The sequence below is a fragment of the Lepisosteus oculatus genome, chromosome 13 (genome assembly GCF_040954835.1).
Source record: "Lepisosteus oculatus isolate fLepOcu1 chromosome 13, fLepOcu1.hap2, whole genome shotgun sequence".
Taxonomy (NCBI): domain Eukaryota; kingdom Metazoa; phylum Chordata; class Actinopteri; order Semionotiformes; family Lepisosteidae; genus Lepisosteus; species Lepisosteus oculatus.
The window spans coordinates 3,246,305-3,271,960 of NC_090708.1; the positions used below are offsets into that span (position 1 = coordinate 3,246,305).

At 39.9% G+C, this 25,656-nt stretch overlaps 2 protein-coding genes and 1 pseudogene across 2 annotated transcripts; 1 reads left to right on the top strand and 2 right to left on the bottom strand.

The window, feature by feature from the left end:
* Positions 1-5,635: 5,635 nt before the first annotated feature.
* On the top strand, positions 5,636-9,646 carry LOC102687175 (extracellular calcium-sensing receptor-like). Its single transcript, XM_015360657.2, has 7 exons — positions 5,636-5,664; positions 5,831-6,122; positions 6,479-6,688; positions 6,722-7,294; positions 7,386-7,613; positions 8,268-8,391; positions 8,585-9,646. The coding sequence occupies exons 1-7, from the start codon at positions 5,636-5,638 to the stop codon at positions 9,490-9,492; spliced, it is 2,364 nt and encodes a 787-aa protein (XP_015216143.2). The 3' UTR covers positions 9,493-9,646.
* A 3,018-nt stretch (positions 9,647-12,664) lies between these two features.
* On the bottom strand, positions 12,665-17,555 carry LOC102687375 (extracellular calcium-sensing receptor-like). The gene is made up of 6 exons (XM_069197687.1): positions 17,339-17,555; positions 16,699-16,987; positions 14,554-15,399; positions 14,218-14,445; positions 13,639-13,762; positions 12,665-13,563 (listed from the first exon to the last, which is right to left on the bottom strand). The coding sequence occupies exons 1-6, from the start codon at positions 17,548-17,550 to the stop codon at positions 12,665-12,667; spliced, it is 2,598 nt and encodes an 865-aa protein (XP_069053788.1). The 5' UTR covers positions 17,551-17,555.
* A 3,101-nt stretch (positions 17,556-20,656) lies between these two features.
* On the bottom strand, positions 20,657-25,656 carry LOC138242225 (extracellular calcium-sensing receptor-like; annotated as a pseudogene).

Genomic DNA, 25,656 nt, shown 5'->3' on the forward strand with positions numbered 1-25,656 from the left:
TGTTAAATGAGAAAAGTTGAAAAATATCTTACCCGTGTTGCTCATAGCGTCCTGTTGGTTTTACAAGTTTTATTGGAATGGAACAACAATTGGAGGTTTGCAGCAAAGGTCGCTTTAAATAGAGGTGCAGTGGAATGCAGACAGCTGTGATTCCCAAATATGCCACCAGACCTCTGGAAGATGCCTGCATCCATTCAAATGAAGTCACATCTTCATGCACTCAGTGACTTCCAGATTGCGAGCTGATAAGCAGAATATTCATGCACCCTAGAGTTACGGTAGTACATTGCACAGCTTTAACAGATTGATGAGCTTCCAAACAGCTGTTCGCCAATGTTTGCCACAAAATGTTTTGGGGATTAAGCTTTGCTTTAGTGCAGTCCCATCCATAGGGAATGTTACATTTCAAACCTGATACCTATTCAGGGATATTTTCCATTTTTTACAATGGACTCCATCCTGTTTTTTATTTTTATTTTCTGATGCTCTGGAAAAAAAAGTTATATTCATAAACATCAGTTCTGTGCTTGTACTTTATTATTCTGGACATCAGCATGGTCATATCACTGTGTAGGAATGTGTGTGTGTGTGTATTTTGGCTGATTTTGTCGTTTGGCACGAGAAATAGCATCAGAAGTGCATTGAAATGCAACAAGAAAAGAAAAAGGAAAATGTTCAAAATAGGCAGGAAAACACAAAAAGCTATTTAACAAAAAACAACAACAGTAGCCACAATAAAAGTAAATACATAAAAATAACTCAAAAGACAACATATTTCTCATAATTCACCTGTGACTTGTCTTTCCAATCTGTTTTGCTTTGTTGAGCTTTTATGTGTTTATTTGTTATATGGCGATTGTACATCATATTTATCTGACCATATTATTTTTGGAAAATAAATAAAATCTAAAACATGGCATGATCACATCTGTTCCTCTAGGAAAAAAAACAACAGAGCGCCAGTATGCATCAGAAGGGATTCATTGCTGTATTTTCAGGAATTATTAAAGAATCGATAATTGCCAAGGGGTTGAATAGAAGATTTTACTGAGCTCATAATCGACATCTCATATGACTATTCTTGCTGAAACACATCAGTCAGCATTAGCAATCTAGCTTGGATGAAGAAATGCATTCTATAATTTGTCGCTTACTCACTGTCAGGCCATGTTTGTTATGGGCTTTCTAATTATAAAGTTCACAGAAGTGACAAAAATAATCTCTAACTTGGACAGACAATAGATGGAAAACAGCTCACAGATAATCATCTTCCATCTGCTTACTGGCCCCACACCACAGACTGTATCCATATTCCACAAGAGTGTTTTTTTATGTGCAGCTTGAAAACAATTATAAATGCACATCTTTGAAATTACATCAATTAAAAACACAAATTAAAAAGTCACAGTGTTTGCTTGTGCACTGAAATGCACTCCACATGCATGAAAATATTCTGTATACAGTGGGTTGTACAGTATTCAGACCCTTGCACTGTTTTTACGTTTTGTTTCTTTAAAGCTTGCAGTCATGAAACTTTAAAATAAGCATTAATATTTGTTATATACTGTATACAACCTACAAATCTAAAGAAAATAAGGAAACATAAGAAAGAAAAATGGAAATTGATTGCTAAAGTTTTCAAACTTTTTGCATTTGCAAACCTAAAGTCATTATACTGCACATAATTTCCATAACGAACCACACAATTACTTGAATAGTGTGTGATAAATAATACTGTAGTAGTTCTCGTGATGTCAGAATAAAAACCTCTGTGAAGGTCCTTGGTTAGAAATTGAATTTCAAGGAAAGACTCATCCATGAAGAATAAGGAGTCTAAAATAAAGACTAAGTCAGCGATAAAGTCATTGAAAAGCACAGATCGGAACAAGGGTATGAAAAATATTCCGGTCTCTGAATATCCCAGTGAGCACAGTCTACTCAATCATCTGGAAATGGAAGGTGCCAAGGTACACTGCCAAGATAATCAGCCTGTGTGGTAAGAAGGAATTGCTTATTAAAAATAAACCATGTCAAAGCCTGCAATGGAGTTTGCAACAAAGCACCTGAGTAATCCCGCAAAAATGTGGAAAAAAGGCCTTGTGATCAGATGAGACCAAACTGGAAGTTTTTCATCTAAATCCTAACTGTTACATTTGGCGCAGACCAAACTCAACACATCTCCCACTCCTCTCCCATCCCTATAGTGAAGCATGGTGGTGTCAGCGTTACGGTGTGGGGAGTATTCTCCTCAGCAGGGACTGGGAAACGTTAGGATTTATGGACTGATGCATGGAGCAAAGCACAGGCAAATCCTAGAGGAGAACCTGTTTCAAACAGTTAAAGATGTAAAACTTGGGCAAAGATTCACTTTTCAATAGGATAATGATGCAAGGCCAAAGCTACACGGGAATTACTTTGGATTAAGGAAGTGAATGTCCTTGAGAGGACGAGTCAAAATCTGGACTATTGAGAATCTGTCTACTGAGACTTGAAAGCTGCTGCTCATTTGTGATCCCCAAGCATCTTGAGAGAATAATGAGTTCACTAGTCTGAATACAAGTCAATGTTTTCTCTTTAGTTTTTGCTGATATTTGCTGTACTATTTATCTTACACTTAAAATTTAGTAACATTTTTGGAATCATACGAAATGAGACACTAACTGGGGGGCCAGGATCTGAAAAGTTTTGCAAGGCAGTGTACATAGTCTGCAGATGACGTATTATACCAATCTAAATACGATATGCATTAAATAATAGGAATAAAAACTGGTACTTCTAGATAGAAGGTAAAAGAGAGGTCTTTATGGTTTTGTAAGAATGCTCCTATTGTGTATATTCAGTGGAGTAATGCCTTGATTTTTTTTCACTTTACTTCAGCTACAGATGTAAGCAGCAGTGCCCAGCAGTGACGGCTCAGTGTGAGTGGTGCAGCGTCTTAATCGATCAGAGTCTGAGACGGCAGCTGCCCCAGGGGTGAGAGGCCTCGCTCACAGCCCCAGTGTCTCCCTCCCCACCGCCCTGCCAGCTGGGCTGCAGGCAGACTCCCTCCTCCGCCCGCACTCTGAGCGGAGCCCAGGCAGCAGGCCTGGGGACACAGGCTGGAGCCTCCTGCCCTGTCAGAGGAGTGTCACAAACTCCTCATGGAAGCGCCGGAACCTCTCCGAACCTTCTGCAGTTTCTTATTTCTCCATGTTCAATTCAGATTCAAAATAGAACCAGAACATTGACTTTGTCCAATAGTATCTGAGGAGCAAACTCTGCAAAGAAGCTTTGAAACTTTCTGCAATGTCTTATTTGTTTCTTAATCGAAAGTTCCACATTCAAAATAGAGTGACTTTGTGTCATGTAGTACGAACACCATGAACACCTTTTAGTTTGTAAAGCAAATGCTAATTGCTACCATCAACAGTTGTGTTGAATGAATGAGAAAGGGCGGCACTTCACACTATGCATATGATTACCTGTAGATTTATATGTAATTGCAATATTATCATGCACAGCTTCACCATAATCAGTAATGAACTTTCCTTGTATATGCAACTAAACATTCATTCTGGTTCTTTAATTTTTGCAAGCTAATGCGTAGATATTTACAGTACACTGGTAAAAGAATGTGACGAAGTTCATTGTAACAATGTATGATATCAAAATTAATTACTATGTAAACACTCTGTAATTAGAGGGACAATGTGCAATTGTGACCCATGGCTACCCCACTGCCTGTGTAGTCTGTGATTATGTTTCAAGAATTCTAACAGAAGATCAAGCTCTGAATACCTTTCATTATTCATGTACTGTTAATGTGCCTGGTAAAAATAACACCCAATTCACATAATTCATAAATCACTAGCATATATGAGGCACAATCTGTTTTTAGAGAAAAAAAATCTCCAGATACTTGTGCTGACTGCTATATTTAAGTTTATTATTTTCTTTAATTGCTGTGTCATTAGTTCTACCAGTAGCACATGATAGTGGTTTTAATCAATAGTGAGAGCCACAGAAACATTCAAACCAGTTCTGATTACAGGTTACATTATACTGTGAGCACATCGAGTCTGGATTGCCTAAAACATTACAGTGCTTATTCAACCAAAAGACACTCATGCCACAGTTAAAATGAACACTCTGAAAAAAGAAGCTATTTGTGCATAATTGCTCCAGCACATAATAATTGGAACCTATTTCCCAGAAATGAGGATGAGAAAGGTTCAATATAATCACTGCTCTGCAGAAACAAGTAACTCTGAAAAAAAGAATAGACTCAGCAGTTCGATCTTACTCTAGCATTCCTTTCACAGGGGAGTTTAATTTCAAATTTAATTCCAGCCTTAGCAAAATTGTCTCTTTTCTTGCTGCGCTGGTAAAATGAAATCACTTTAGAAAAGATATGATTGTTTAATATTGATAAACCAGCCTTCCATATAATGTGTGACGGAATAGCAGAAAGAAGATAATAATGTTAAAAAACTTTTCCACTTGGCTCATATATAAAATAAAAGCACTTTTAATAAAAACAATCCCTGAATCTTTGCTTTGAGAATTTATATTATACTCTTTGTACCATGTAAACAACATGCTCACCTTGTTGCAATTATTCAATTTTATACAATTACACTTCTTTCCCTCATGACCTTCAAATGCCTTTGTAGGTGCAGAGTCAGTCTCATTTTGTTCTTTTCTTCAAGCATGACAAATGTTAATTTTCAACCCCTTGTGGTACTAAACCACATTTGCACAGATTTATTATATGCATTCTCTTTATGTAACCACACATACTGTATGACATTGATTCAAAGTTTTCTTTTGCATTACAACTAAAAGCACCCCTTGTGTGTTGTGATAAATATAGGGTTGGGGACAAACTTATGCAGTGTAGCTTGATTTATAATATACTGTATATTAATAATAAACAGCTCGTTGTATCACTTGATAAATGAATACCTTGAACCCTGCATCTCCAGCTGCAGACCATCTTTAATACTACTTTTAAAACATTTGTGTTTGGCAGTAAACAGTAGGAGGTCTTCGATCTTTTGAAATAACTAATAGTACATCAAATAACAAAGACAAATCACTGCCTTCCTTTGGGTTCAAGGGATGTACAATTATCGTTGCTCCTTAAGGAGCTCCTCAATTGCTTACACGTTCCTGCCTGTAAATTTTAATAGCACTGCAGATTGTTTTTCTTGCTCTAGGTTAAATAAACACTATATAAGAAAAGATTGCAGTTTTTCTTTGAAAAGAGAGCATAACCTCCTGTTCTTGTCTCTGAACCATTTCCTGCTTCTTTTTCTATCCCATTTTCAACAAAATAATGAATCTTTATTCGTTGCTGTACTTTGCTTTAATTTTTCACAGAAGGATTTATCGAGCTGAGGAATCAACTTGCAAACCTTATCAGAGCTCAGGCTTAAAACACCTTTACAAAAAAGGAGACATTACTATTGGAGGATTATTCCCCATCCATACCAGAGTATTGGCAGGTGATCAATCATTTCAATACAAACCTCAGTTCTTGCAATGTGAAGGGTAGGTGGCAGCTTTTAAGGTATGTATGTGTATTTGAAAACCTATGTTCACACTGCTCAACAGAATGTGCTGAACATATTAGAGATGACAGGAACATCTGAAAATGGTAGTACGTAAAACTTATACTACCAGGTGCGTAGAAAAGGAGGTGATTAGCATAGAAGCTGAAATGTTTAAAATAGTAACGCTCTTATACTTGAAAGCATAATACAGATATATATTTATTGTCCTCAATGCTGAAAGTGAATTTAAGTCAAATGAGGAAATAAGGAAACATTTGTCATTTTTCTGCAATTAGCTTTGATTTCAGAACATTCCGCTGGGTGCAGGCAATGAGGTTTGCGGTGGAGGAAATTAACAACAACACCGAGCTTCTCCCGAACGTGACGCTGGGTTACGCCATCGCTGACACCTGCCTGACACAGCGGACTGCTCTCAGGGAGGCCCTGGCTCTGGTGACAGGAGAGAGGGAGACGGTGTCTGGCTCCAGCTGTGGACGAGCTCCAGATGTGCCCGTCATTATTGGGGATGCCAGCTCCTCTGGATCCGTGGTTATTGCCAGAACCCTGGGAGTCTTCAGAATTCCTATGGTGAGGGGGTTTGCCAGCAGTTACCTGTGCAGTGGGAATGCAATATAGGATTAGGAGGATAGTGTCTCAGCAGTTGGTGAGAAATCCAGGGAAGGAGGTAGGAATTCTTCAAGGAAGTCATCTTTTGTAGAGTTTGTAAGAGTAAGGCCCTTCTTTTGCTATTCTTATCACACAGCAAACTTTACAAATATCCATATTTATTACTTTTATTCATAAGGTTGTGACTCTTAAAGAATGCTATGAAAATCATTTAGTTATCTGCTTATACTGTACCTTTGATTACATGTTCTAAAATTACTGTTCTTCTTCCGAGAAGAAATTTCAATGTGAACCTGGAAAAATCTTCTCTTTTACAGGTCAGCTACTTTGCTTCGTGCGCATGCCTCAGTGACAAAAACAAATTCCCATCTTTTTTCCGAACAGTTCCAAGTGATTATTTCCAGGCCAGGGCGATGGCCAAATTACTGAAACGTTTTGGCTGGACCTGGGTGGGAGTCATAGCTGGAGACGATGATTATGGGAAATTTGGAATACAGATATTCCGAGAAGAAATTAAGAATTTTGATGTTTGCATTGCATTTTCCGAAATCATTCCCAAGGTCTATTCAGAGGAAAAGATTTTCGAAATTATCAAAGCAGTAAAGCTCTCCACAGCGAAAGTTATTGTCACTTTTGCTATTCAGTCAGATATTATTTTTGTTCTAGAGCAAATTGTGAATCAAAATATCACTGATAAGCAGTGGATAGCCACAGAAGCTTGGATTACATCTTCACTGGTTTCCACACCAAGGAATTTACACTCCTTGGAAGGGACTCTAGGTTTTGCACTGCGCAGGGCAGAGATTAAAGGACTCAAGTCTTTCCTGGAAAGAATTCACCCTGCTTCAGATCCTACTGATCCATTCATTGCCGAATTCTGGGAAACAATGTTCAAATGTTCTTTGGGTCTCCTGACCTCACCCACTCTTAAACCCAATTGCTCAGGCTTAGAAAAATTAGAAAGTGTCAAAAGTATTTATAATGATGTCTCACAATTAAGAGCAACATACAATGTGTACAAAGCTGTGTACTCAATAGCTCTGGCTCTTCAAGACATGCTGCTCTGTGGCCCTGGAAAAGGTCCTTTTGAGAACGGAACATGCCCAGACATCACTGACCTCCAGCCATGGCAGGTATGAATCAGGTGTGCAGAGCGGACATTTCATTTTATCTTTCAAAATAATGTATTTGTATTTAATAAGCTCCAATTAATTTGTTTTAAAGCTTGTACACTATCTCAAAGAAGTACATGGTAGCACACCTGTAGGAGAGAAGATATATTTTGATGAAAATGGGGATCCAGCAGCATCGTATGATATCATCAACTGGCAGAGGGAGGCAGACGGGTCGGTAAAGTTTGTGAAAGTTGGTCAGTTTGACGCATCGGAGGGATCTGAGAATGAGTTTAACATTGAGGAAGACAGCGTGGTTTGGACTGGAGGCCAGCGTGAGGTGAGGCTGGGCAGGTGTTGATATAAAAAAAAAATGCACTCATATTTCAAACAATACAGCAGGTAAATAAGACTTCAACATGAAAAGATTAATAATGAGATGTTTTTTGTATAATTATCAGTACATTTATACTGAAATTCTTCACTCATGTAGGTTTTGATATGCCCATGTAGGTACTGTATTTGAAAAAAGTACCTACTTAAGGCTCATATCCATAAAAATACCATTTGCAAAATTTGCAAATTGCAAAAAAATGCTAATAATTGCTAAAAATTGAAATAAAAAACTTTGAACTGTATATTGTGCAGGTAAGTGCCAATGTATGGAATACTAGAACAGCATCACTGGATAAACACAAATGGACTCACAGATTGTTACATGAACAGGAGAAGACTTCAAAACAGGCTTTGGTAACACATACATAGGACAGCAAATGTCAAAATAATGAAGAATTTAAATATTAATTTCCTGCTCCACAAAGTGTCAAGTGTTGATCTTATTCTTTAAAGCTGGATTTTAATCTTTTCCAATGTAAAATCTAATTCACACTTATTCTGTAGCGAAACAATAAACCATTTCCTTCTGTTGTCGGGCCCCTAGAGCACACAGGCACCCCTGTCTCAGTTTCACTGAGACTTTGATTTCTCCTGACAGGTTCCTCAGTCAGTGTGCTCTGAAACCTGCCTCCCAGGAACGTGGAAAGCTGCTCAGAAAGGAAGGCCAGCCTGCTGTTTCGACTGCCGGCCTTGTGCTGATGGAGAGATCAGCAATATTACAGGTCCACTGTCTACTTGATTTCCACACAACCTGGCTTCTGCTGTGATTACAGATTGCTGGGATCACCACACAGTCCTGTGAGGAACCGTGTCGTTCTGGGGTTCCTTGCAGCACTAGTATTTGAAGGTAAAAATACCAATAAAAGGAAATTCAGTTGTTAAAATAATCCTAAGAATATTTCTTTCCTCTTTCAGGTTCTGTAGAGTGCAAAAAGTGTCCACCCACATATTGGTCTAATGCCCAGAAAACAGCTTGTGTGCCAAAAGAGACTGAATACCTGTCTTACCAAGAGACCATGGGGATTATCTTGGCAGCTATTTCAATCGGCGGAGCTGCCATCACTGCCTGTGTGATTTGCACCTTCTTTCACTTCAGGGACACTCCGATCGTCAAAGCCAATAACTCTGAGTTAAGCTTCCTGCTCCTGGTGTCCCTGGTGCTTTGCTTCCTGTGCTCCCTGGCTTTCATTGGCCAGCCTCTGCCATGGTCCTGCAAGCTGCGCCACACAGCGTTCGGGGTGAGTTTTGTCCTCTGCATCTCCTGCGTCTTGAGCAAGACGGTTGTTGTGCTGGTGGCTTTTCGCTCCACGCTTCCTGGCAGCAACATCATGAGACACTTTGGTCCTGTGCAGCAAAGAGCCGGCATTCTGTTCTGCACCCTGGTGCAGGTTTTAATCTGTGTGCTCTGGCTGACACTGTCGCCACCCTATCCATCAAGGCTCTTGGAGCAGAGCGCAAAAATTATTCTGGAGTGCAACGTGGGCTCTGTGCTGGGATTTGCCTGTGTTCTGGGCTATATCGGCTGCTTGGCCTGCGTCTGCTTTCTCCTCGCATTTTTAGCCAGGAAACTCCCAGACAACTTCAATGAAGCCAAGCTCATCACGTTCAGCATGCTCATCTTCTGTGCGGTTTGGGTCACTTTTGTACCAGCTTACATCAGTTCTCCAGGAAAGTACACAGTCGCTGTTGAGATTTTCGCTATTCTGTCATCCAGCTATGGTCTTCTAGTGTGCATTTTTGTCCCTAAGTGCTACATCCTCCTGCTGAAGCCTGAGAGGAACACTAAAAAGCAGCTGATGGGCAAGGTGCCAGCAATACACTAAAGAAAATAGTAATAAATAATAAGAAGACATTCTTACTTGACTTGGTGGGCAGTGCTGTGGCCGCACAACTCTTAGGTCTTGGATTTGATTGTGGACTGGGGAGCTGTCTGTATCCATAAGGATTTTTTCCCATTTTTCCGCCAATCTAGGAACATGCTGGCCAAGTTAAATACTGTCACTAAATTGTTGGTGTGCATAGCCTCATTCAACTTGATTGTTTTCCATTCCCTTTTGCAGTTACGTTTTGTCTCCATGTTAAAGCTTAGAAATCAGAAAAATAGCCTCCAGCTGTGTCTTGGGGTGACATCCTGAGATGATGAGGATGGCCGTCTAACTGCTGCTTAGTTTCCTAGACCCAGAGTGGTGCCACATTGGGGTGAACACTCAATCCCACAGAGTGCTGCCAAATCTAACGTCGTATTCCCTTCAATGTAGTGCTGGCAAAAACATGAACTCAAATGGTTTATAAAAGAATGCTTTTGTAATGCTCTTAAGAGTAGTGTATAATTGTAATTGTTTCTGATTATATTATGTAAATTAAAGAAAGACAAAAAGACTTTCCACACCATGTGTCTTTTTTTTTTATCTCTCACCTCTCCATTTTCCCCCACTGCTCTTGCAAGGCAGCTCCTCAGTCAGCCTGCGCCTGCAGCTCCCAACGCATTGAAGAGAAAGAAAATTCATGGGGCTCTGTGAGTGGCAGAGCACACTCAGGCAATCAAAGGTACTGTGGCAGAAATAAGCAAGAGACCCAGACAAAGAAGTAGTGAGTATAGGTGGAATATATTGAAGATTATGGTCATGATTACATATGAAATGCATAAAAGCAGAAGCCTGTACACAGGAGAGGTCACTAGCACCACCCAGTCCTTTTGTGACAAGATTGCCATCAGCCAGTTATTAGACTGTGTTATATTCTTTATATCTGTTCAGGATAACTTAACTATTCCTTCAGAATAATTCTTTGTTTTTCAAGAAATTATGCTCATACAGGAATCAGACATACGACTTCAAGATTTTTAGCAAGACAATTTGTTTTTTTAATTGACCTCACCAGCCAGGTGTATTACATGAGTTAAAATGAAGATCAGTAAATAAATACAAACTGTTGTTACACACATTGCTCTTACATATTATTATTATTATATTATGAATTCTATTGTGTATAGTTTCGTTGCTGTTTACCACTGTTATGTCTTTTTTTAATTTACCAAATACCTTCTTCAAAATTAGCCAGAAACAGTTGAAAAGTGTCTTTACTACAAACACAGTGATTATTGTCATGCACCTCCGAGTGAAATCATTCCCCCAGAATTCTCTCGGGCCTCCTCTGTAACAGTCTTTCAACATGCACCATGTTTCAAAATGTAGTAAAAGTATTCTTCTGTCTACTCAGTGTGGGAAATGTTCTTATCTCTGGTAAGGCAAAGATAGTCTGCATTTCATGGACTGACTTTTCTGGCTCCAAATCTGTTTTCAAAGCAACAATATCAAATTTACTTTAATGGATCATTTATGCTTATCAGATATTCCCTCTTTTTTATTGAAGCAAACAAAAGACGTGGAAGTCATCAGAGCCCATTTACATCATGTGACTTTCCCTTGAGCATTCATTTGCTTTATAACCCTGTGGGCTGCAACTGCAGCTCACTGACTCCTCCTGAGTGGTCCCATTGTGTAAGGCACACAGGGCCCTGCCAATGGAACGGCCAGTCTCACCAGTCTCCTGTTTTAAAGCAGGCACAATCTGCAGTACAGTATATTCCTTTAAAATATTGAGTGTGATAAGTGTGCAGTGCTAGTCTGAGAGTAAAGAGTCCCAGAAATCCTTCCTTTAGCAGAAGACCATTTAGATCACATTAGATCATGGCTATGTATTTTTTTCCAAAGATATTTTGTTAAAGAACAGTTTTAAAGCATACTAATGTTCTTGATCGTACAGTAATTCACTACACGTACTGTCCATCCCTTTTCTAATAATTTGATCTCACACAGGGTCATGGAGGAGCCACAGCCTATCCCGGCAAGCAAGAGGCACAAGACAGAATACACCCTGGATGGGACGCCAGTCCATCACAGGACACCCACGCAGACACACACACGCTCACACTAGCATGCTTAGCATTTAATCTAATTATGAATTTAAATAGAGTCAGCAGCCGTATCACCCTGCAGCTCCCAACTGGCTCCCCACTGAAGCTCAGCAGGGTTGAGCCTGGTCAGTACCTGGATGGGAGGCCTCCTGGGAAGCTATGGTTGCTGCTGGAAGTGGTGTTAGTGGGACCAGTGGGAGGCGCCCAACCTGCGGTCTTTGTGGGTCCTGATGCCCCGGTATAATGGCAGGGACACTGTACTGTGGTGGGCGCCGTCTTTCGGATGAGACATTAAACCGAGGTCCTGACTCTCAGTGGTCATTAAAGATCCCCGGACATTTCTCGATAAGAGTGGGGAGTTATCCTGGTGTCTGGGCCAAATCTCCCCCTGTGCCTTTACCGTAGCCTCTAAATTGTCCCCATGCATGACTGGCTTGCACTGGCCCTGCGATGGACTGGCGTCCTGTCCAGGGTGTACCCTGCCTTGCTCTCGTTTCTTGCCAGGTAGGCTCCGACTTCCTGCGACACCATGTGGTATAAAGCAGTTTGGCAAATGACGTGACATGACTTTAAATTTAATTCAATTCTTACACTCATTTACAAAACACATGGCAGTTGATAAACTTTACAACAATGGAAATAAATATGTTTCTAATAAATGATAGCTAATTCCATCAGATTAAATGTGTATTAAATAATGACTTTTTAAAGATTGCATGAAATAGCACCTTTTTAAGTGAATTGATGCAAAATATTGGATTGCTCCCAAATACAAAAAGTAAACAAATACAAAGGGAAGAAAACCAGACTCTTATGTTTATTTTGATTATGAAAGAATTGAAAGACAAAAGAAAACATAAAAGAAATATGCAGGGGCATTAATTAAAACGCTTTACAAATTTGTAAGAGGGGCACAACGAGTGATTTAAAACCACAGAGAAAAAGAGAAAATATACAAAGATGTCAATCAGTCCAACCTTCCTTTGTTGTACATGTCTCAAAGTGCTTTACACATTTGCGTTTTCTATTTGTAGAATAAAATAAAAAATAACACATACATGACTGCACTATTTCACAGATCATGTTTGAGACCTGAGGAATTTTTTGGAATTCCTCTCTGGCAGGAATATAATAATGTAGCATTTTGGAATAAAGATGCAGAAAAGCACCCCAAAGCTTGAGGACAAAATTGCAAATATTTCCACAGCTACTGTGTACTTCCCAGGAGAGCTCACATAGGCCGGGATAAAGCTGATCCAGACTGCACAGAATATCAGCATGCTGAACGTGATCAGCTTTGCTTCATTGAAGTTACCAGGCAGTTTTCTTGCTAGGAAGGCCAGGACAAAACAGAAACACGCTAAACACCCGATGTAGCCTAAAACACAGCAGAACAGAGCCACGGAGCCCAGATTGCATTCCAGGATGATCCTGTCTTTATACAGCCAGGTATTTCTCACTGGAAATGGAGGGGACACTGTGAGCCACACAGAGCACAGTGCAATCTGAATGGCTGCACAGGCAAACACACTAAGCCTTTGTTGCAGGGGGCCAAACCATTTCGTAACCTTATTCCCTGGGAGGGCAGCTTTAAAAGCCATAAGAACCACGACAGTTTTACTGAGCAGACAGGAGAGGCACAGGGCGAAACTGAGTCCGAATGAGGTCCTCCTTAGGCAGCAAGTCCACTCTGTGGGCTGTCCTATGAAGGTAAGAGCACACAAGAAACAGCACATCAGGGAAAAGAGCAGAAGGAAACTGAGCTCCGAGTTGTTGGCGCGAACAATCGGCGTGTCCCGGTGCCGCAGGAAAATGGCTGCCGCCGCCATCGTCATGGCCGCCCCGGAGACAGCAACAGTGGCAAGAGCCGTTCCGAAGCCCTCCGAGTAGGAGAGGTACTCAGTGTCTTTCACAACACAGCCGGTTCTGCTCCCACTGGACCAGAAATCCGCCGGGCAGGGAGCACATTCTGCTTGATCTGAGGGGAAAGGAAACTGTCTCATCTAGGGCACCTGGAAACAAACACTTCAGCGCAGAAGTGATTCGTATCTACCTGTGGAATTGCTAAAGGTGCCATCGGCACATGGGACGCAGTCGTAGCAGCAAACTGGTTGTCCAAGACCGGCAGCTTTTCTGTAGCCGACAGGACAGCTTTCTGTACACGCTGACCTGGGAACCTGTCATAAAGATTCGCAAAAACTCTGTCACAAAGTCACAAAGGTTTGGTAAATCACTGGCAGCACATTATCCCACCAGAAAAAAAAAGGCCTGAAGAATAAATTAAATATTTTACTGAAAAGCAAGATGATACACTGGAAGTAATATTTTTGTTTTGGAAATACGCATTTACATACTGTATGAGGCTCCTTTCCTTACCTCTTTAACACGCATTGTTATTTTTTCTTTTTTTTTCAAGAAGGGACACTGTTAAAAAAGTTTTTCTATTCTGATTTTAGTTCATTTTAGAAAGCAATGTCATCAAAGTGCAAAGTTGTTTCACAAAAGAAATGGAATGAGAATAGATTATTATCACACTAGAAATTTAATTTTTGTACTAGAACAAAACAGAAATATATTGTGTAATATATGATTGAATACAAATCAGCCTCTTGTTGCAGGGGGATCACAGTACCTCTCTTTTACCTCCACTCCAAATTATTTCCTCTTCATGGAAGAGAAGCTGTTGATCTTGAGGAAGAGATGCATCAAAGAGCCCAACTGTCACAAATTTAATGGAGGCATCAGAATTTCCCTGCCAGTTTATTATGTCATAGGTTCCCACTGGCTCACCATTGCGATCTAAATACACCTGATCACCGAATTCGTTGGTGTAATTAATTTCTTTTAGATAGTGAGCAACCTGGAGGACCAAAAGATTTTAAGTCAATATGTCTTTAATTCCACCTTAATCTTTATTAATGTTTGTGATGTTGTCTCAGAAGCACTTGAAAGCTTCTATCAACATTACCTGCCATGATTGGAGGTTATATATATCCCCACAAGTTCTGTTAATAAACGGTCCCTTCCCATGCTCACAGGCCTGTAGTTTATGAAGAGCATAGGCTACAGCATACACAGCTTTGTGGATGTTATAGGTCACCCTCAGGTTTGAAACATCGCCATAGATGCTTTTCGATTTCTCTAGATTTTCCCTTCCAGTACAGGTTTGATCATAATACGTCCTTGTAGTTGCAGAGGTATTAAACTCAGAGGTGCCTGTTTCATTAAATGAACACTTAAACTGCGTTTCCCAAAACTCTCTCACAAACTGATTAACGTTTTTTTCCAGCGGGCTAAGCTTGAAAAGAAAGTCTTTCAATTGGGGCATTTCTGCTTTCCGAAGAGCAAACCCTATTGTGCCTCTCAGGAAATGAAAGTTTTTGTTGTCAGAGATTAAGGTGGAGGTGACCCATGCTTCACCGGCTACCCACTGTCTGTCAGTGATGTTCTGGTGTGCAATTTCCTCAATCAAAGGGTATATTTCAGCCTCAATGGAAAGCACCACAATAGCTCTTGCTGTGGACTCTTTGATTTTTTTCACAATTTCAAAGGTCTTCTTCTCTGACAGCACCCTTGGAATCACCAGTCTGTAGGCGATACAGGACCCCAGTTTTGTCACTTCCTCACTCAAAATTTGAGTGCCTAGGTAGCCATAGTCATCGTCTGATGCAATAATGCCGACCCAGGTCCAGCCCAAGCGATGAATAAGGTGAGCCAAGGCCCGCATCTGGTACACATCGCTTGGAATTGTCCGGAAAATGTTGGGGAAGTTGTGTTTGTTGCTCAGGCAGGCACAGGATGCAAAGTAGCTGACCTGTATAGAAAAGAGTGAGACTTTCCCTATAACAAAACCTGAAGGCGCAAAGTCTGCCAACCCAATCCACAATGTGTTTATTTGAAAAAGGAGCAAGTTTGAAAAGAAATATAGTCTTCTGTCTACTCAGGTTATTTGAAATCAGCATCAGGAGGCGGTGTGCCTTACCTGTAAAGTATGTGTATTGGGGAAGGTGTGAACAGCTGTAATACAGCAGAATTCTTTTTACATGCTAAGGATGAAATCCAGCAGTCTGGCGCTTCTAGTTTCACCCGGGACAATCTAGTTTTCTAAGAGTAGCTGGGAAAATTCCAAAGGGTATCCCCCTTTTTGGCACTTACCCTGTCTGATGGACTGACATGCAAAATTAACTTCTTGGAAAATGACATACATCAGGAATCCCAAAGAGTAACCCTCACCATCACCTTAACCTCAGAAAAAGTGATAACTTTAAGCTTTGCCCGACACCTGTGGCAAAACCAGTTTCTTTTTTTTACGTAAATTTACGTAAATTTTCTTTAACATTCAGTTTGGCATCTGTATTTTATATTGTTTTTATACTTCCATTTAGTACATTATTAAATTTATGACCGACACAAGTGTTTCCCTGTCATCTCTGCATTCTGTAGATGGTTTAGATTTGTTGTTTTGTTTGCTCATTTGTTACATTTGTACATTCAGCCCTATGGTCCTTGTCAAGAATGAGCAAACAATTTGGCAAGAGTGTCAGAGCAGAAAGAACAGCTTTCACTGAATCCCACAGAATGGATGTCACACGGTCACGCTGACAGCTCTGGGATCTTAACAAGACAGCTGTGCTTCCTTTTTTAAATAGAAATGTAGCATGTATTTCCATTCCATTGCCTCAGGCTGAACTTATCACCTTTATTGTTTTTAAAAGTACCTAGAGTATATGTTTAAATATGTAAATGATGCATCTTGAAATGTTTACAAACTGTCCGTAAGACCGAAGTAAAAATCACAGTACTCTTGATTGAGTCCCATTCCACCTACAATCAAAAGGAATATAAAAGATTTTGAAAGGATCAAACATCAGTTTAGCTTCTGATATGCACATGCCGAATCAAGGAATCACAACGTTTCCCATGTCTAAGCATCTTCAGCCTTTTTCTTTGAGAACAAACTGAACTGCAGTTACCGCTGCAGTGTTTCTCCCTGCACTGCTCCAGGAAAGCAGTTTTCTTCCTGAATTATTCTTCCTCAGGCCGAACAGGAGAGGGGGGAGGAGGAGGCAGCTCCTGGCGCTGTAGGGATTCAGATTATTTCCAGCACACTCACCAACGGGACTCTGAATGGCTGCAGTGCTCTTGAGACTGCAATAGTGAGAGAAGACCCAGAGTTGCCAATTACAACAGGAACCGAAGGTACGTCTCTGCACCCCTCCTCTCTCTCGTGCGCAGGTTCAGTTAGCATCGATAATGTCGCCTTGACTGCCTGGGGTTCTAAAGCACACGAGTCGTACAGACTGTAGCCAAGTGTGATGTTGGGCAGGAGAGCCTTGTTTCTGTTTACTTCCTCTATGAAAAAGATCATTGCTTGCATCCAGCGAAAGGCTCTGAAATTAAATCTGAGACACACATTCCACACCCTCAGTAAGGTTTTAGTACTGCAATTTTTTATTCTGCGTTACCTGAAGCATTAGAGAAGTCCCATTTGCTTTTAGCTTGAAGCTTCATTACGGACACTGTGTATCTTTGATGGAGTTGTGTTTTCTTAGGTGTTGAATTTAGTACTCCTACATTTACAATATAAATGATCAGAAACCAGAGAACAGAATATTGTGATGTATATTAAAGAATTATACAATGTACAAATTCTGTTATGTACAAACTGCAAGCACTACACCATTATTGTAAACAGTTCGAAAGCAGACATATAAAATTGGATTTCTTTAGATTGACATTTGCACCTAACTTACTCTCTACATTGTTGCTTTCCTGGTTTCTGCTGGTATGTCTTTTCCTCATTGATACTTTTGGAATGAATAGGAAACATCCCTCCAAGAATAACATCCCCCTTTTTATGCTCTCTTATCATCCCGAAGTCTGCTCTGAGCTCACATGTTTCCTCTCCAGCTCCCAGCCAACAGAACACCAGAGGAACAAGGTGCCAGCAATACCGAACATTCATTCTGAATCTTCAATTTGTCCTGTCAGCTCTTAATCTGCCATGAATTTATAAGTTTTGCTTAATTAAACCTGAACCTTCAGGGAATTTAAGAGAGGATCCACTTTGCAAACTTAGACTGTGACCTTCGTTTAACCCCCCCTGCTTCCCAGACTAATAAGGAGTGTCGGCAATAAAACCAACCCATGGGTGAAAAACATTTTCCTACACAATTAATTTCATTTCAGCATCATTCATCTTTCAGCATTCATTTGATCATACCTCAGGGTAATCTATTACATGCATTGAAAAACCTCTCTGAAACCAAAACAATTACTAGTTTTGGCGTGCAACTGGCCATTGAAAATTTCCATCTATCCTCTCTTGCTCAGTTCTTGGAAAGCTAGTCAGCACTGCTATGATCTGCCTCAGTTCTCCCCTTTACAATTTTCAAAGGCGACACCTTATCTTTTCTATGTCTTCCCCCAGATCGGGGAAACGATGGCCATGATCAGGGCCCTGTGAACTCACTGGAAGAGCAGGTCGCATGTGATGCAATCCAAGATCATTGTCACTGAAACATCCGCTTGTGTGACGTGTTATCTTTCCCCAAAAGTGATGGAATAGAATGGTATTTTTTAACAGATGTTATTACACGATCTCTAATGGATATAGCAACCTGTTTTTGCACTTCTGTAGACATCAGCATACTTGCTATAATGAGTTCACAAACAACTAAGAGGTGTCGTGAACTACAAAACTTGAACACTTCCCAAATTATAACTTTTGTTTTAAATATGGCACTCCAATACTTAGAAATTACACTGGAATTGAAAAATAAAACACTGGAGTTACAACTCTATACATTGTTTGTCAGTTGAAGCACTTCTCTATTTAAATTAGTTATATTAAGGTGTTTTAGAAAGTATCCATGAGCTCTTATTGTAATTTTCAAGGATATTAGAAAAATGACATTTCACAGTGATTATCAGTCCAAGATAATCACTTTCAATTTCTAAACTTTAAACTAATATTATTGTACCATTGTTTATTTTCAGAATATTTTCCGGAAGCACTGTGTCATCTCAGCACTTAGTAAAAATGTGCTAAAACGGTTCAACGGTAGAATTTTAAACTAAAAAAAATGTAATAGGTATTTTAATTAATAGACATATTTAGAATGAAAAACGTGTGAAGGGAAATCATTGAAAAAAATGATGGGTCTGAGGGGTTACTGAATGATCCAGAGGGATGTAAGATAACTACTGTAATAAGGAGTGTGAGATGGACTTCAGCTGCAACTCTTCAGGTGTTGAAAGACTGATCTGCCTGAACACCACTTACAGATGTTTGACAACTGTCACAACTTCATGCTGCAGCACAGAGTGATGGTTAGGGATCTGGACCAGACAGAGAGAGGATACTGCTGAACTAAGCACATGGGATAGTAATGGATTCTCAGGTAGAAGCTCTAAATTAGAATTTATTCTCAATTGACTTTTAGAAGTTTAGGGAGTAAAAAAACGACAAATTCAAATGAAGTTCAAAGTGCCCTATGGTAGTAGCTGTTTTTTAATATTTGTGATTTTTTAGCAAATAATCATTAACAAGGGAAACCTTTTGTTAGCTCTTTTGCATGTCCAGAAATGTGTTCTTTCTTGTCTGATGTCTTTTTGGCTGTCACTGCAGAAAATATTTTTCTTCAGATTTCCCACCAGGAGGTGCTGTTTTGGGTTTCAAGCAAGCGAGATAAAACAGCTGTTAAAAACGGTGCAGAATGCTTACATTTGAATTATTATTTATTTCTGAAACTCAAAACATAAAAAGGAAAATGAGAAGAAATTATGAATACATGTTGTTAAAATTAAGTGCAAAACATTAATAAATAATTCATTATTAAACAGTACTGTCATCTATTGTTATTCAGTCAGTGATTTATTTTTATGCAGCACATAACTATAATATTGAGTTTTCAAATTATGCATGCATAATGTAATTAACATGTAAAATATGTTATTATATCTGGTTGGTGTGTCTGGGTTTTGGCCTTAGGTTATTTTCTGGTCGGGAACAATTTTCCAGCACATATAAAGTGCAAAATTATCATTACATTTCAATTCTGCAAAGTAAAAAAGGTATTATACCATTGTGAAATGACTGAAAAGTTATCTTTAAATGTATTTAGATAAATTTACTTATCCTAGATAACTTAGTACTTTTCTTTCATTTTAAAATCTATTACACTGCTGCTTCTTTGTCTTTCTGTGCTCAGATCTCATGCCATGTGGAGACTCCTGGGAGCAAAATTTAATTAGCAGTGAACACCTGGGTCTTCATTAGCTTATTTGGGGAGCAGAGAAGCAAACAGTACTTCACCAGCAGATGGTAAATAAGACAGACAGTGGGAATGATGTGACCTTATTACAAGATCTGTTCTCTATCTTCACCTTCTACAACTGAAGAGAACTGAAAGATCATAACTAGGACCACCTAAGTAAATAATTATTTCAATTAAACAGATTTGAACAGCTACCAAAAGCATTGCAATTCTAGACAAAACAGATGTATTCTGGATATCCTCACAGTACTATAACTAAAATGAGGAGCTCACAAAAGCCCTTGTTTTGTGATACACAGCACTGCACCATCTTTGAGTGCAAGCAACATATTATGTTTTATTGTAATCGATACTTTGTGGTAGTGAGAGGAGAGTTCTGTCAATGTATTTTAACATATAAGCAATAGCCAGTACATCTGTATACCATGGCGAACTGAATTACTGTCACAATGTCAAGGGCAGGATTTTGACAGTCTGTTCATATTATTTCACAAGCTAAGTAAATACGATAAAATCATTGCTTTGAAACCCAGGATACACACATATTATTCAATCTACAGTATAAACGTAGAAAAACATGAATAAACAACAGCAGTCCTAAATCATGCATACATATTAAACAACAACATTTAAATCTTTGGCTCATCAATGCCAGAAAAGGTAGTTGTTTTTCTAGTGGGGCCCTGAACACATTCTACAAGTCCTTGTGTGCAAACAGCATTTTCCAGAGCTACTTAGAGGCCCACAAGGGTATCAGTGTGACAGTACTGGTGTCAGAAGTAAATGTCTGCAGCCACTATAACTTCACATTCTTCGTGAGTGTTATATAACAAGAGCTTGCAGAACCTTTTGGAATCTCCTAATTGAACTACTAATGAACAGAAAACAATATATTTCACATTTCTCAAGTATTGTTTTTTACATCTGATAATGATTGTTCCTTTCATTGTTTTGCTATGTATAACTAAATCCAGATCTTTGTTGTTGAGCAGTATTATTTCTGAATGGAGCACAGCATCTATACCTGAGAGCATGTCTACATATCTCTTCCTCTCTCTCTCTCCTCTTCCTCAGCTAATTGCTCTCTGACTCCTATTTCTTTCTGATATAGTAGTGAACTCTAGTGGTAAAATAGAAGTGGTGCACATTTATGTGGTCTTACAAAGATGTCAATCAGTCCAACCTTCCTTTGTTGCACATGTCTCAAAGCGCTTTACAAATTTGAGTGTTTTATTCGTAGAATAAATTAAAAAATAACACATACATGACTGCACTATTTCACAGATCGTGTTTGAGACATGAGGAATTTTTTGGAATTCCTCTCTGGCAGGAATATGATAATGTAGCATTTTGGAATAAAGATGCAGAAAAGCACCCCAAAGCTTGAGGACAAAATTGCTAATATTTCCACAGCTACTGTGTACTTCCCAGGAGAGCTCACATAGGCCGGGATAAAGCTGATCCAGACTGCACAGAATATCAGCATGCTGAACGTGATCAGCTTTGCTTCATTGAAGTTATCAGGCAGTTTTCTTGCTAGGAAGGCCAGGACAAAACAGAAACACCGTAAACACCCGATGTAGCCTAAAACACAGCAGAACAGAGCCACGGAGCCCAGATTGCATTCCAGGATGATCCTGTCTTTATACAGCCAGGTATTTCTCACTGGAAATGGAGGGGACACTGTGAGCCACACAGAGCACAGTGCAATCTGAATGGCTGCACAGGCAAACACACTAAGCCTTTGTTGCAGAGGGCCAAACCATTTCATAACCTTATTCCCTGGGAGGGCAGCTTTAAAAGCCATAAGAACCACAACAGTTTTACTGAGCAGACAGGAGAGGCACAGGGCGAAACTGAGTCCGAATGAGGTCCGCCTTAGGCAGCAAGTCCACTCTGTGGGCTGTCCTATGAAGGTAAGAGCACACAAGAAACAGCACATCAGGGAGAAGAGCAGAAGGAAACTCAGCTCCGAGTTGTTGGCGCGAACAATCAGCGTGTCCCGGTGCCGCAGGAAAATGGCTGCCGCCGCCGTCGTCATGGCCGCCCCGGAGACAGCAACAGTGGCAAGAGCCGTTCCGAAGCCCTCCGAGTAGGAGAGGTACTCAGTGTCTTTCACAACACAGCCGGTTCTGTTCCCACTGGACCAGAAATCCGCCGGGCAGGGAGCACATTCTGCTTGATCTGAGGGGAAAGGAAACTGTCTCATCTAGGGCACCTGGAAACAAACACTTCAGCGCAGACGTGATTCGTATCTACCTGTGGAATTGCTAAAGGTGCCATCGGCACATGGGACGCAGTCGTAGCAGCAAACTGGTTGTCCAACACGGGCAGCTTTTCTGTAGCCAACAGGACAGCTTTCTGTACACACTGACCTAGGAACCTGTGCCAAATGAATCACATATGATCATGATGTTCAATTAATATTGTTCCATTTGTTAACAGCATTTTCATAGTATCCCAGTTATATGTGTTTATTAAGTCTTTTAATAGCCATATCACAAAGGTTTTGACAGCTTCAGGTGATTTTCAATGAAACAACAGTATGTTTTTGGAACACTAGATGAAAGAAACAAATACAAGAAGATGCAAGGAAACAACGCAAACCTCACAGGATAAGAATATGTCAGTTTTAATGTTGCAGAATTGGAAATGCGGATACACCAAAACGGTGCAGTAAACACAGGACACCTAATATTGCTTTACAGTTCATCTATGAAAAATAATTTATCTTGAGTACACCTTGGGTCAGTTTTGAACTTTTTTATTGACTGAATATGTACATATTTTTTCCTTAGACTGGTGGCTTATGTAAACCTTAGAACACCAATCATGAGCGCACAGAAACATACTGTAGCATGAGCTACTTTTCAAAGTAGCAGATGGAGAGGTGGTGTATAGGCAACTCACCTCTGTCGTCTCTCCATTCCAAATAATTTCATCCTTATTGAAGACAAGCTGCTGTTCTAAAGGCAGAGATGAATCAAACCGTCCAACTGTTGCATATTTAATGGATCCAGATGGATTTCTTTGCCAGTTTAGAATGTCATAAGATCCCACCGGATCACCATTTTTGTCAAAATAAACAGTATCACCAAACTTGTTTGTGTATTTTACTTCCGTTAGATAGTGTACCACCTAGGGCATTGATACACTATCATTAGATTGCCATTGACCTTTCTCTTCTCAGATTGAAAGAAACTATTCTACATCATTTTCATTCTGAAGCCGTGCTGATGGCCTATTTGCAATAAACATATAGAAATTAAGATAATGTACTTACCTGCCACGGTTGTAGATTATATATATTTCCACATGTGTTGTTATTGAATGGTCCTTTGCCACTTTCACAAGCTTGCAAATTGTGTAACGCATGTGCCACTGCGTAAACAGCTTTGTGCATGTTGTAGGTCACTCTCAGTTGCGATACATCATTGTAGATGCTTGGAGTTTCACTTAGGTTTTCATTTCCTGTACAAATCTTGCTCTGATGAGCAGTTGCAGACACATCTGATCCCGTTTTATTAAAAGAGCACTTAAACTGCGTTTCCCAAAACTCCTTGACAAACAGGTTGTGAGGTTCCAGCATAGGATTAAGCTTTTGCAGGAAGCTCTCCAACTCAGGCATTTCTGCCCTTCGAATAGCGAAACATTTGTGCCTGCTAAGGAGAGGAGGTTTTTCTTCGTAGAGATTAAGGTTGAGGTGACCCATGCCTCACTGGCAACCCACTGCTTGTCAGTGATGTTTTGCTGTACGTACTCTTGAATCACAGGATATATATCCTCCTCGATAGCAACTGCAACAACAACCTTAGCTTTGGAGTCTCTGATCGTCCTCACAATCTTCAGGACTTCTTCCCTGGATGCCACCTTTGGAATAATCAGTCTGTAAGCAATGCACACACCCAGCCTCCTCACTTCATTGATGAACATCTGAATCCCATCTTTGCCATAATCATCGTCTGCCCCCACTGTGCCCACCCAGGTCCAGCCAAAGTGCTGGACCAGGAAAGCCAGCGCTCTGGCCTGGTTCACATCACTTGGAATGGTGCGAAAGAAGTAAGGGAACCGCTGTTTATTGCTGAGACAAGCACAGGAAGCGAAATAACTGACCTGAAATGAAATAACGTTGAATGGCAATGAATTAGGAATATCACCGGGAATCAGCTTTACATCAAAAATGCAGAACAGAAACCTTTGTGGTTCCTTCAGTGAGCACTCTAGAATTTGCTTAATAAAGGGAGATGAGGAATTTCCAGTGCCTCATTTATGACACCACTTTCACATTTCTTCTTTTCCTTTTTACCCAAGATTTCAAGTACACAACTGTTACGATCCGTGCCTCTCGGCAACGAAAGAGGCAGAAGAAGGCGTAGCCTTAGTTCATCAGTCCACCTATCACTGTACGCGTTCACCACCACACCTCCGTCTCATCTGGTATTTAAGCATTAGTCTTTTCCTACCTCCTCGCTCAGTATTGGTTTCCCTTTCGAGCTTCTTAGTTGCGATACGCCTTCAACCTCCTCGTACGGTTCTGGTTCCGATTTTGGTTTTTCCCCTTTTACTACGTCTGAATTCTCTTAAAATCCCAGGGTACCAAGGTACACAAGCTGTTGAATTGCTTACAACATTGTGAGTTGATGCAATTCTGAGAAACGTTCTTTTTGAAGCAAAACAAACAATCTCTTTTCAGCATTTGATCCTCGGATGAACAGTGGACTTTTAACCTTCAATTCTTTACTAAGGGAAAGAAGGACAAAAACCTGCAGCCAGTGTTACAGAAATGTTCATGTTTATTTTTGAATAAAATGTTCAGTTATTCTCAAGATACCATGAAGACAAAAGCAAACCGAATCAAATGGTGGGGGCATGCACAATACAAGAACAAGGTAGGAACATTGAACAGGGACCAGAATGAGAAAAAAAAATGATTTTCCCAAATGCCCAAACTCCATCCCTCCATTATCAGAAAGCTGGTCATCCTGCCCAGGAAGGTGGGATCGTGCAAGACAGACTGCTGGAGAGCAAAGGGTCTCTCCCTTCAGTTGCATGCTCATTAATCAGGCAATCACAGGGAAATTTCCAAACTAGTGATACTCATGTCTCACTCATACTCATTCATAAAATCAACTGTGTCATCAAACTTTCTTACAGATTTACTAGAGACAATCTAGGGGGCTCATGCTCTATTTTTAGATTTCCATGAACAGTTTTTGTCAGGTTAAATTTGATGATGTGATGTAACAGCGAAGCTCACACGGAAAGAAATTGCAAACGAGCAATGATATGTTTCTTTCCTTTATTGTGACAATCATTCCACACGTTTCCAACTGATAGACGGGTTGCTTTTCAAAAGAAGACTCAATACTGATTTTACTTTCTCCTTACTTCATGAGCTTTAGCTAGCAATAACTTGAAGTGGCTTACAAAAAAGGTCACAAGAGAGTCTTAAGTCAACAAAGTTCAACAGTTCAAAATGAGAAGTTACTAGATATGTGCTTTATGGACACAGTGTACAATAATTAAAAAACAGAGTAAGTGATTAGCTCTCATTAATTGCTTTGTTTGGAATTGAGCCTCAGGCTTTATAGTCTGTTTTTGACACCTTTTTAGAATCTCGCCAATGTAAAACTGTCATTTTATCGTTATTCACTGACAAAAGCAGACGTGATTGAAAATGTTGCACATAATGACTGATGAGTCAAATATATATACAGTAACTGACAAGATTATAACATTGACCTTTAACTCTGTTTGTTTTTCTGACTTGCAGAGCCGAGGACAGCTCTCAT

Bases quoted from the DNA above. Each gene is read 5' to 3' on its own strand.
- LOC102687375 (XM_069197687.1), bottom strand. From the start codon at position 17,550: ATGAATGTTCGGTATTGCTGGCACCTTGTTCCTCTGGTGTTCTGTTGG. The intron at 15,400-16,698 runs GTGAGTGTGCTG...TTTTCTATACAG, and splicing joins AGCCATTCAGAGTCCCGTTG to GTCAGCTACTTTGCATCCTG. The intron at 13,763-14,217 runs GTACTGTGATCC...TCTTTATGACAG, and splicing joins GGAGTGGAGGTAAAAGAGAG to GTTCCCAGGTCAGCGTGTAC.
- LOC102687175 (XM_015360657.2), top strand. From the start codon at position 5,636: ATGGTAGTACGTAAAACTTATACTACCAG. The intron at 5,665-5,830 runs GTGCGTAGAAAA...TTCTGCAATTAG, and splicing joins CGTAAAACTTATACTACCAG to CTTTGATTTCAGAACATTCC. The intron at 7,614-8,267 runs GTGAGGCTGGGC...TTCTCCTGACAG, and splicing joins GGACTGGAGGCCAGCGTGAG to GTTCCTCAGTCAGTGTGCTC.